Source organism: Callithrix jacchus, chromosome X, assembly GCF_049354715.1.
Source record: "Callithrix jacchus isolate 240 chromosome X, calJac240_pri, whole genome shotgun sequence".
Lineage (NCBI taxonomy): Eukaryota > Metazoa > Chordata > Mammalia > Primates > Cebidae > Callithrix > Callithrix jacchus.
The window spans coordinates 130,101,697-130,113,698 of NC_133524.1; the positions used below are offsets into that span (position 1 = coordinate 130,101,697).

The 12,002-nt window shown below is 46.3% G+C and overlaps 1 protein-coding gene across 3 annotated transcripts; it reads right to left on the reverse strand.

Moving 5' to 3' along the window:
* Positions 1 to 337: 337 nt before the first annotated feature.
* On the reverse strand, positions 338 to 6,650 carry LOC100894936 (uncharacterized). 3 transcript variants are annotated; one of them, XM_078362896.1, is made up of 4 exons: positions 6,224 to 6,650; positions 3,564 to 5,104; positions 1,709 to 1,810; positions 338 to 929 (listed from the first exon to the last, which is right to left on the reverse strand). In XM_078362896.1, the coding sequence occupies exons 2-4, from the start codon at positions 3,679 to 3,681 to the stop codon at positions 844 to 846; spliced, it is 306 nt and encodes a 101-aa protein (XP_078219022.1). In that variant the 5' UTR covers positions 3,682 to 5,104; positions 6,224 to 6,650; the 3' UTR covers positions 338 to 843. The 3 variants fall into 3 exon arrangements, with proteins under 3 accessions (XP_078219022.1, XP_078219023.1, XP_035144593.1); XM_078362897.1 differs by adding an exon at positions 1,367 to 1,503 and having other exon boundaries at positions 3,564 to 6,650; XM_035288702.3 differs by having other exon boundaries at positions 3,564 to 6,650.
* Between the last annotated feature and the right edge of the window lie 5,352 nt (positions 6,651 to 12,002).

The following is a 12,002-nucleotide window of genomic DNA, read 5'->3' on the forward strand; positions in this document are numbered from 1 at the left end:
TAAGTCACACTGCAGGCCAACGGGAAAAAAGATCTCTAAAAATGTATGCCAACTTGCATATAGCCCCTGACTCAAGTCCATTTCTATTGAAAAACTCATTGATCTTCCCAAGACATTTTAGGAACCTAGTTTTATTTTCATCTTGCACAGTCTCAGGAAAGCTGCCTGTAAGTTAGCTCCCATCTCACAGGCTCAGGTTTTCTGCAAATGTTGCCCTGAGCTTTATAGTAGTCCAGGATTCAGGAAATGAACCCAGTCCCCTGCTGCCCCATCTGCCTTGATGAGTTGATAGGTATGGTGTTTTAAAACAATCAGCAAAACAATTTGCACTACAGAGTCCTTAGGAGTTTTTTTAATTGGACAGTTGCCCATATTAACGAAAATCAAAAGCAGAATACAGTCATTCAATGTCCCAGCACAGGGGTACAGCCCACTGTTTTCCTGTGTGGGGTTCCACTTTAGTCCTTGTCTGTGTGCATGCATAAATTTTTACAGAGTTGCAACCACTGCCTTTTTCTGTGGCCCTGGTTATTGGCATCTAGTTTTCCAAGTAACATTGACACACATCTGTTCAAATCAATTGACGTTCCCATCATGACTGACTCATTTGGCGGGAAAACCAAGTTTACATGCCAATTGGAACAAAGAAGTGTGGGTATGGGGGAACAGTGGGGAGAAAGAAATGGTGGGAGAGGATTCCTTGGACTTACAGATCATAAAACATTTTCCAATAACGTTTTTAAAGGATGTATAATATTACACTGAGTGACTGATTATATTTTACCCTTCTATTTGGGACACTTGGGTGGTTTTCAATGCCTAGAGTTTTAAAATGCATATAAATTACAGCCTTTGAGAGATGATTGTATTTTCTTGAAACAGGAGTCTTCTGTGTCCACATCCCCGCCAAGAGTGTTGATGTAGTGTTCCTTTGTTGAGGAAAAAAAGAAAAAAGAAAAAAATCAGTACTGCTAACTGGAGATGCTGGATGCCTTCAAAAAAACATTCCTGTGATTTAAAGTTTTTAAAAATTATGCTCAGTTCTGAGTTATCAAAGCAACCTATGTATCTTGTCTCACAACTTACAGAAATGTGGAATTTTATATTTAGAGTTAGACTAAGCTCCTCCTAGTTTAAAAGCCACGTCTGTCTAATAAACTTTATACAATGCCACGTGCACACAGCTTCCTCACTAACAGATAACGTGTGCTGCGGAAAAAATGAGAAAACAGTGAAAAGGTGCCTCCTTGGAGGTGGTAACATCGAGTCAATTAATCAGTAGACTATAAATTGATTCACTTTATACAAGTCTCCCACACATTATGATGCATATTTAGCAATGTTGAAAAACAATTTAAAAGAATACCTTAGGGAGTTGTTAAAGAGAATTTATAGTCTGGAACGAATTGCCATCTTCTTAATTGACACGGAAATGTTTGGCTAAAATATTGCTTTATTCACATTTTTGTCCTTGGAGGAAATCTAGGCACACTGCAACTTGGACTGTGTAAATAAAGGTGCAAGGAATGTTTTAAGTCAGAAAAGGGCACCACGCAGTCAGGGGGCTACGTGGACAAGCTCAATTTCGATGCATCTCGGGAGACCCAGGCAAAGGGCCTCTTGGATTCCAGAAGGCAACGCCCCCAAGTCAGGATCCCTTGCTCGCTGCCCTCTGTCCCTCACATCCCCAACCGCTCCGGTGTCTCACCTGGGTCCTGCAGGCGCCCACTGGAGGAAGCCGGATGGTGCGGGCTTAGTCCTTCGGGAAGGCTGGCTGGCACCGGGCTTCCTTCTGGCTCCAGAGGGAAGCCTACAGAACGGGGAGAAAGGGGTAAGCTGGTGAGAGGCAGAAGGGGCGTCACGAGGTGGCTCCTCCACCCCCAAGTGCAAAAGCAGGCAGATACTGGGACCTGTTCGCCGTTTGGGCCTGGGGATCTTGGGCCTGAGGGGCCCTGGGCTGGCTGACCGGAGTGGGGAGGGAGCAAAGTGGGGGCTTCTAGGCCTGGAAGTCGCCACTGGGTCGGGTGGGTTGGTCCTGCCCCGGGAGCCTGAGGGTCCCGGCAGGCCGGGAGGGACCCAAGCAGCCCCCACGCACTGCCCCAGCGCAAAGGAGTCTGGAAGAGCCAGCGTCTTGGGCCGCTGAACCCAACTTCCAGCTCTGGACTCAGGAACCCCGCCCCCTCCATCCCCAAAACTGGGAAACTTCTAGGGGCCCACTCTTGGCCCGGAAAGCCCAGTTCCAGCTAGCCCATTAAGACCAGAGGGGTTTCGGTGTGTGTTTTGGTTGCTTTTTTTTAAAAGGGGATAAAAAGTGTGGAAAAGATTCCATGCCTGCTTCCCCATGCCCACCAATGATCCTTTACCTGCCCATGCTTCAGATCAAATAATTAGCTCAAGTGATTTGCACAGAAAAAGACTATTAGCCCTTTTCTAGTCAGGCTGTCAAGCTCCCAGGCAGGCAATGCGGAACCCCATTTCCTCACCGAAGGCTCAGGCGGCCAGCCCAGTGAGGGACGGAGGTGATTTTACAGGACGACAGTTGGGCAGCACTCACAAGCAACAGTGCCCAGGAGTTTTGGAGTCCAGAAGGGCCCCTGAAATCAACAGCTCCTGTCCCGCCCCTGGGGCTACAAAGGAGATTTGCTGGGCGGGGGACGCCTTCAGGGTGGAATTGTGGTAGATCTTTGGGAAAGGAGGGCGCAAAGAAGCTAGAAACGCTGATCCCCTCAAGGCCCCCACACTTCTCAGCAGCCTTGGGCTCAGATCCAGGTTGGCGCCTTTCACGCCGTCTTGGGTTCACCCGCCCGCAAGGCCTCGCGCCTCACCCAATTCTTCTAGGGTGCCGGAGCTCCACGGAGCCCCCCAACCCAGCAGCGGGGAAGGGAGGACGCGAGTGTGGGGAAGAGGCCGGTTACTTTGATCTTTCCTGAACTCTTAAGTTCCTTCCACACTCAGGATAGGAGCGCGTTTACCAGGAACCGCAGAGACGTGAGGACCTCTTGTAGCTGTGCACCCTTCCTCTCCCCTTACTCCTTTTCCAGTTTCCCCCGCCCCCCCCCCATTTCATGGTTGGGGACTAAAAATGGGTTTTCTTCGTTGTCCTGTGGGTGGTATTCTGATTGGGATTTTTTCCAAATGTTTAATTCTCCCTCAGCAAGGAAAGGGGCTGCCAAAATGATGCATTATTCACGCCCAGTCACATATGCACAGACGAGGCAAACGTTTGATGGAATCTTGGGTCTCGCTGCTCCTGGGGCAGACGCCGCAGGCGGTGGCGTAAGACTTACCTGCTGGGTAGGCCCTCAAGGCAGTCCCAGACTTACTCTGGCAGCGGAAACAATACTCCAGAGTATTGATAGCTAACTGCAGAACTGTTTTCGCTGCTAGAGCACGGCTGAGCACGGGCACGGCCTCCCTCCTCGGCTCCCACCGCCGACGGGCGCGCCCCTGGCCGGCCACCCCCAACCTGGCCGGGAATACTACCCTCCCCCGAATACCGCCCTGTCCGTGGAATAGGAAGGGCCAAGGACCCGCCAGAAAGACGCAAACCCCCACCCACCTACCTGCTTCTGAGCCGGCCTGGTGGGGAGCGGGCACCTGGTGGCAGGAACTCGGTCCGGCATATCCCACCTTCTTCCTTCCCCACAAGGGGGTATAGCAGCACTTCACGTTTTGAACCATTTAGAGCACTTCAAAACATGAATTGCTGCTGTATCCCCTTGGAGTCAACGAAGGGGGATTGACCGGGGTACCTGCGGGTACAGAGACTGGATGACTGGAGGAAGCCCCGCCTCACCCCACCCCACGCTGCCCTTGGCAAGGAATAGAGTAACAGTTATGACTAGGCCACCTCACTCCAAGTTGAGGTACTTTTTATAACTTCACCATTTGATTTCCAGGAGCTGCAGGTGGAGCCGAAGTTGTGGCTCTCAATTTTTTTCCCCTGAGGATGAATCTTGGAAAAATGTAGTGGTGAAAAGAAGAGCGATGGGAAATAGGAATTAGTGTGTAAGAGAATCTAATTACTTTGAAAATAGATGAATAACATTAGGTAGAGGCAATTGTACATCTGGATCATTCTTGCCAGCTTCAAAGTCTTGGTGAAAATTCTTCTTGCTTCATATTACAAGTCTTATTCATTGACCCCATTAAAAAAAAAAAACCCCTTTATTGGAAATGGATGCAGATGACTGGAAGGAAATAACCAAAACTCACTGGTAGCTTTAGCTGATTCTAATATATATAATATATGTTGCAGCGATAGTGTATATCTTTAAAAGCATTAGATGCCCTGCTAGTGTTTTTATGCTTACAGTAAACACCCCTGCTATTTTGAAGAGCTTCAAGAATGACAGAACTTTCCGTAGATGAAATACCTGGACATTTACATATTAAAGTAGTTACTCAAACTTATTCATGAATAATTTATACCTATCAATGTCATCTATGAAAACATAAATCAAAAAGTTGACATACTTGATGTCAAGTCGCTCCTTCCTGTTTCAAGCAGCTCCACAGAAACTCTTACATGTCCTGAAATGGCCGGCACTGCGCATACTCCTTAATGATTAACTCATTAGATACCACTTTTTCCTTTTTAAAATGGACACATATTAGCAACAAGTCACATGCAAGCCTTTTTGTTTAAATACAATATTCAATTAAGCATTAGAAAAAAACCGACTCCGAAATCCTCAATCACAAACCTAAAACAACCAAATCACCACTAACTGTAATGGTTTTGAAAGTCAAAATACATTTCAGCACAAGTAATAAACATTTAAAGTGTCCAATTGTATTTTGTTACATTTACAAATTATGTTGGTTTTTCAAAACTAGTACAATGAATGTTAAGTGTCCTATTAGTTAATAAAATGTGCAGAGTATTTAAGGAGATTAAGTATAAAATTAGTAACATCCAGACTGAGATCCAGTGCTAACAAATACACTACACGTCATGGTAAACAAAGTCATTAGTGATAATAACCCCATTCCCTAAATTGGGACAATCAAGTGTCTCTACGTTCCATCTTGTTTTGGCAATGATATTTACAAACTTTTACACTGACTTTGGGATTAATGGAGAAAAATGTCGTTGGCTGCCCTTAAAAAGAAAAAAAAAAAAACAAGTTTAGCAAATGTACAATTATAATTTAAAACTCCACAACTTTCTCCCAATATTTTGTTCCACATAAATATATGAGCCATCATGTCAGAAATTAAATTCACTCCTAATTTAACATTTCTTTAGTTGACTACTTAGAAAAACAAAAGTTCATTCAAAATAACATCGGTATCTAAGGCAAAGGTCCCTTCCAGATTGCTCTGAAACTTACTGGAATCGAATTCATTTATACCTTTCACCTTTACCCCTTTCATCTCTCCGAGTGATAGTACAACGAGTTATACCCCTAAAAAGCCACCTCGATCCCCTACTTTACATATCTCCCCTTAGACTGAAATTTACTTACGAAAAGAGAATACCAAGGGGCTTCTCGTCACTTCAGGAGAGGGTCATTCGCTGATACAATAGACAAAGAATTGATACTTTCCAGTGGCCATAGCCCCACCCACTTCTGAACTGCAATGTGTTTGGCTAAATGATTTAAGAGCCAAAGAATACGCCTCTTCCTCTGTTCACATTTTACAACGTTTTGTCTTTTAATTTTGCATCTGCCTTCGTCCCCCACACCCCCAAAATACAATGTACCTTCCCTCGGCGCATTCTAGTCAAACTTTCCCAATGTCAAGTTCCCTACAGGGAAAACTGAACAATCTTGAAAGTTTTAAATCGGGAGAGACAATGTAAAATTAATCACACATTTCTTTCCAAGACATAACGTACTGCTTGCAAATAAGAGTCAGGAAAAGTTCATTTATATTCTGTCAAAACCAGTCGCTCCTGACCCCAGCGAGGCTGACAGTCGGTCACTGCCCCTTACTCAGTAATCCCTCCCCGCCCCTCCATGTTAGTTTTTTTCCCCCAGTCCGTTTCCTGAGAATTTCCCGGCCGCACTCATTTGTTAAACACTTTAAAGGTCAGTTTTGCCCCCCCACCCCGCCCCCCAAACATGCTTTACAAGCCCCAAAAGCTACAGCACTTTTTCAGAATTATCCCCCATTTTTTTTTTTTTTTTTTTTTTTTTTTTTGCCTGCCGCAACCCACGCTACAATCGGGAAAGACGCCAGCCACCAAGACCTTTTTTTAAAAATCGCATGTCACCTCTGGCTCGACTCGAAAATGGCGCCGAAATCGAAGAACTTCTTAAATTTCATTGCAAGCTTTTGCAAAGGTTTCTGGGATTTGCCTGCGAAGCTGTTTCGCCGCGTTCGAGAGCGAGCGAACGTGCAAGCCAGCGAGGGAGAGAGGGAGGAAGGAAGGGTTGGGGAGGCGGAGAGACAGACCGAGCGAAAGACAGACGGACATCGACGGACAGCGACAGAAGCGGGACCCGGGACTTGGGAGACGGCGAGGTTGCAGGGCGCGAGGTGCCGGACACGGAGCGACAGGGACGAAGAGCTGAGAGCTGGGGTCTCAGCGCGGAGGAGGCGCTGGCTGAGGCCGAAGCTCGGAGAGCGGCGTGGCAGAGGCGGAGCAGAGCGAGGGGCCAGCGCGGAGCGCTCCCTGGGAGGCGAGCGGCGCAGCCGGCGGAGAGACTCCAGGAGCCGCCCTAGAAAAAGCCGGCTCCGGGGGCGTGGCCACGCGCTGCTGGCGCTCTCCTCCCCCCCCCCCCCGGTGGCCCCGCTTGGCTCCGGGGCCCGGGGGCGGAAAGGGGGAGGGGAGGAGGGGGCGGGAGGGAAGGGGGTTGTGCAGGCGCTCGACTCCGCAGCCTTGGCCCGTGGCGGGGGAGGGCCAAAAAAGACACAGGACGCCCTGAGTAACCAACAATAAGCCGAATAGGGAGAGACAATGTGAAATTAATCACACTCTGGGGTGAAAAAGCCGAGGATGGCAAACGGCAAAGCCAAGGGCACGAGGTAGCGCAGCGTGCACCCCCAGGCTTCCGCGACGGACGCCACCCCGCGCTCACCGTTCCTCTGGTGGTGTACTTTGAGCTGCCGGGAGGGCGCAAGGTGGCTCAGCGAGGCTTCTTACTTCCAGGGGGTACCTGAGATGGTTTGGGAAAGGAACCGGGGTCTCAGACCGCGTGAGTGCAGCGCTCTCCCCACGCGTTTGAGTGGCGGTCTGTCGAGACGCCCCAGCCCTCGCCACCCCACCAAGCTCTCAGAGAGGCCCTGGGACAGGGTGAGCCCCATAGTCCTTTGGTGGGCATAACACAGGGAGAAGTAATTGTTTACCCATATATGCCCAGTACAAGAAGGAAAACTGATTTTTAAGATTGAAGTGGGGAAACCGGAGAAAAACGAGCCCTTATCCTGAATGTTAGATGCAACATTTTGTATTTGTGAGAATGGTATTGAACGTAAGGAGGTCCTTATCCTTGAAGATGCATGCTGAAGTGTACAGAAGTGAAGTGTCACGGTATCTGCAGTTTTCAAATGATGCAGCTAACATATGCACACATTATGAGAACAGAAAGGAAGCAAGCATTGCAATATGTTAACAGTTGTTGCTTCCTTTTGGGGGTGGGGGGTAAACAGACGTTCGTGGTACCGTTGTTTCAACTTTCCTAAATATTTGCAAAATGCCATAATGAAAATTTTGGAAGAGTTCCCTTATAAAATAGCGCCTGAATGCTAAGAAAATGAAGCCGGCTTCTTTTCTTTTTCCTGTCCCGGGTGGGACAAATTACGAGCAAGCAGGGCTCAAGGCCAGCGGGGTCTGGACGGGAAGAGCAATGGGTAGAGCTGGCCTGCAGAGGCCCTGCCCTGGGCAGTCCAGGAGGGGCCATCGGAGCCTCGGGGAAGGTTGGCTGCCAAGCGCAAAGCTCCGCGGAGGAGCTGCCTAGCGCGCTGGCCCCGGGGGCGTTGCGGGTTGGGGACTTCCTGGCAGCTCTCAGCAACCCCCGGTCCGACTCAGACTCGGCGAGTCGGCTGCGCCACAGAAGAGCAAAGAAACCGGCAGGCCGCGAGGAGCTGAGCCGCGAGCCTGCAGCCGCAGCCGCCGCCACCGCGGCCCGCGGCCGGCCCCCGCATTCCCAGAGGGAGGCCGTAGTTGTCCCAGCCTGCAGACGGCGCGCGGGGTAGTCCAGAACCGCGTGCCAGCGCTGGGGGAAAAAAATCAGGTGCCAAATGAAAACAGCAACACACGCGCGGACACACACACTAAATCAGTTTACCAAAATAAAACCGCGCAGTCTCCTGTGCTCAGCGCTCGAGTTTGAGCTACTTAACTCTCTCGCATGCATTTTACTGTGATATTTATGTAAAGCTAATGGAAAATCTGAAATGTCTTTGCAAGGGCGATCTCGCAGACCCAAGACGCTGCAAACTGCAAGCGTTGCGCAGCCTTTCGCTGGCGTCTGCGGCTCTTTTCCGGGGCGCGGGGAGGGAAAAGAGAGTAGCGTCTTCCAGGGTCTGCAAAGCTGGTTTTGAAAAATTAACCAAAAAGGTTTTAACAGAGCAAGATTTTCTTTTTCAGGAAAGGTTTTTAAACAGCTGATACTCGTCTAGTTTCGGTGGGCGCTGAACACTCTTATTACTACGCTACAGTTTCCCTGCTAACATTTTCAAAACCCCTCATGGACAAGACCGAAAGTTTGCCGGGCTGTGAGACGTGACTGAACACGCTTCTAAATCCTCAGAGAAATCATTTATTAAGCTCTTGTGCCCTTGGGATGAAAGGCTTTGCTGGGCTTTTAAGGCTTGCCTTCGTAGGTAAATTTGCTTGGGTTGCTACACGTAAGCATTTATTTCCCCACCTAAATTAGTAAAAGGGCAGAAGATTCCAGCTACATAAAACAAAAGTTGAGTTTGTAGCATGTTCTCTAAAGAAAAACTGCAACCGCTTTCTTTATTAAACTCCTTTTGCCACCTCAGCAAATTGGAGAGTCAGTTGAATATTGATGAATTCTTTGAGGGTGAGTAATATTGCTACAGGCCGGAGAAAGTAAGGGAGGACAAGCTTAAGCATTTACTCAAGTGAACAATCTTCAAATGTTTTTCAACTATGATGGCTCAAGGATTTTCTTAGGACCTTTGAAGCAAACCCTGATTCTGCAAATGGCTTCTCATTTGGTAGGCCCTTCCCAACTTGACAAAACTCACAGGATATAAATTGCCCCTAAGAAGTGGTGAGAAAGTCACCCTAGGATTGGAAACAGGCACAGCTCATCAACTGGGGCCTTAAGGAGGCCTCCAACTGGCAGTCAGGCAACTTCTCACTGGGCAGCTAGGAACCTGAAATGAAAATTGCACACCATCTATTGTTTTCTTTGGTTACTTCTGAAATATTGTTTCAAGGCAGGTGTTTTCAGGAAAATAGTTCATATTTTCCTTTCTATTTTTTCCGTGAAACATTCAGAAATTACGTTGATAAGGAATAATTAAAGTCAGCCGAGGGAGGAGACTTTAGCAATAGTTTCGAAGGCTCGGAAGGCACAGCTGAGAAAAATAAATTAGCTCTAGACTAGAGATATTCAGCAAGGAAGTTATGCATAACATTGTGTTTGGCATAATTTTTGGAAAATGTTTTCTGGAAAGCAACTGTGAATGAATCCTGGGAAATAGATACTGGAGAATCCAGTTGAATTAAAATTCCTTGTTTGTAAATTACAAAGAAGATTTCTAGAAGTTTCTATTTTTGTTTTAAATAGAAATGCCGTTTATGATTGTGTTTTTATTGAAGGCCTTGAGTTAGGGAAACAAGACTTTCCTTATGTTGTAAATATCCAGAAGTCTTCAGAGAGAAAATCAGGATACAGTTACAAATTTAACAGAAGGAAAACAACTGGAATTGTGCTATGAAGCTTCTATTGTATAATTTATAAATGCATTTTTCAGGGCTCAAGCAATGGCTAGCAGTGAATAGTATAACAGTATAATGTAATACATAATGTAAGAATGCTTGTCCTACTCTCAGATTAAACAAAAACAACAATGCCCTTTGGTAATTTTTATTTTATGAAATTAGTTATGATAAAAAATAGTTATTTGCAAACCTCACAACTTTGGGAGAAAATTTTTAATCTTCTCCTACCCCCATGATCTCACCAGGAAAAAGTAGAATGAATTAGTAAGTTTTTCCTTTCTGCCTAGGAGAAGGTTAGTAAGTCATTGGTAGCTGTTGCTTTTGATTTCTAGAGCTCTTTTCCCTCCTCAAAGATGCAGAATCACTGCCTTCAGTGCTGCTGGGAGTTCTTCTTTAAACCAGGCTTTTTTTTTTTTTTTGCTTGATATGTGTTATTATTTTCTTAATTATTCCTGGATTTTTACCCATTAAATCAAAGACTGCCTCAGATGACGGCAATGATTGAAACTTTTTGCCAAGGAGGGCTAGAATGAAGGGGTGTAGGACAGCCTCAGTGTCTCTACACTGTGCTGGCCCTATAGCATGACTTGCTGTACTTTATACAGCGTGTGAAATGACAGAGCAAAATGTAATGACGGGGCCATGGAGACCAAAAACCCATCTCTTGTAGGTGTGGTGGCCAGAATAGGGATTCAAGTATAGTACTAGGCTAGATTTAGTCACTTGCTTTCACCATAAAATTATGGTAATTAGTTTTCACCTCACACTTCTAGCACTTTCCTTTAACTCCAGCTAATTATAAAAAAGAGAAAAGAAAAAGAAATCCAAATGTATCAGTGTCGACCTGTCAAATGCAATCTTGTTCAGGGAAGCTGAAGTACCTGTGAAAGGTTTGTTGCTCCACTGATAAAAAAATTGAAAAAAATCCAAACAAACAAAAAACACCAACCAAAAGTGACCAGCGCGAAGGATGTCGTTTAAAAATCACAGAGCTCTGCTTTGTGATGTCTGAATGACATCACTTTCAGGATCTTGTTATGTAGAAAGAAAACATTCCTGGGGGCAAATACCTTGCTGGGTAGAGAATAGGAGGGAACAAGAAACTGAAGGGTGCTAAGGGAGTCTATCCTTGTTTAAAACCAAGATGCAGCTAGAGTGTTTCCAAAGCATGAAATATGTTGTTGAAATAGCAGTGGGGAAGTCAATGTGCATATCTGAAGTGTTTACATGAGAGATGGTAACACGGAATCATCCAGAAATGAACTGACTCATGGTTGCCATTCTTTTCCCCTGAACACCCCTGTTTCCATTTTAAAAAATAAAACGAAAGAGGTAGAGTGTCAATTAGCCAGGCCTGGTGGCAGACACCTATAGTCCCAGCTACTTCGGAGGCTGAGGCAGGAGAATCGCTTGAACCAGGGAGTTGGAAGTTGCAGTGAGCTGAGATCGTGCCACTGCACTCCAGCCTGGGTGCTAGAGCAAGACTCTGTCTCAAAAAAAAAAAAAAAAAAAAAAAAAAAAAAAAGTGAAAGAGCATCTAGAACTGATGGATAATATCATTTTCTTAAAATGATTCTTGGGCTTAGGATCAGGTGGGATTTTGCAGCAGTTCATGAACAGAGTAAGCCCCTGCCATCTGCGTGGAAGAGGAAATGGAAATCACGATCCAGTTTTAAATTTTAGCATTTGCCCTAAACCCAGGGCTCAATAGCTTCTTTAGTCCAGAGTCCGCAGGAACGCTTATGCCAAGGGCAGGGAAGAGTGAAAACGAGAGTGGAGTGGAGAGCAAGGGCCAGGCAGACGAGAAAAAGAAACAAGATTAAAGAAGAAAGAAAACCAAGTCCTCCTCCATTCCTACTATCTGTCCTCAAGTTCAGAGTCTCCACTTGCCACCATGAGGTCATCAAGGGGACCCACTCAGGCCGCCCACTGATCTCTCAGCTGAGTTTTGCCCCTCTCCATGGAGTTCTGTTGGGAAAAGACAATTTTGATCATGTTAATCCTTGGCACAAAAGGCAAATGACTAAAAACTTAACTTCTTAATGTGGCATTCAAGGCCTTCTACAGTCTGGCTCCAATCTGCGCCTTGTGTAGCACCTCCTACCTTCCAGCCACACCTCCTTCATGCATT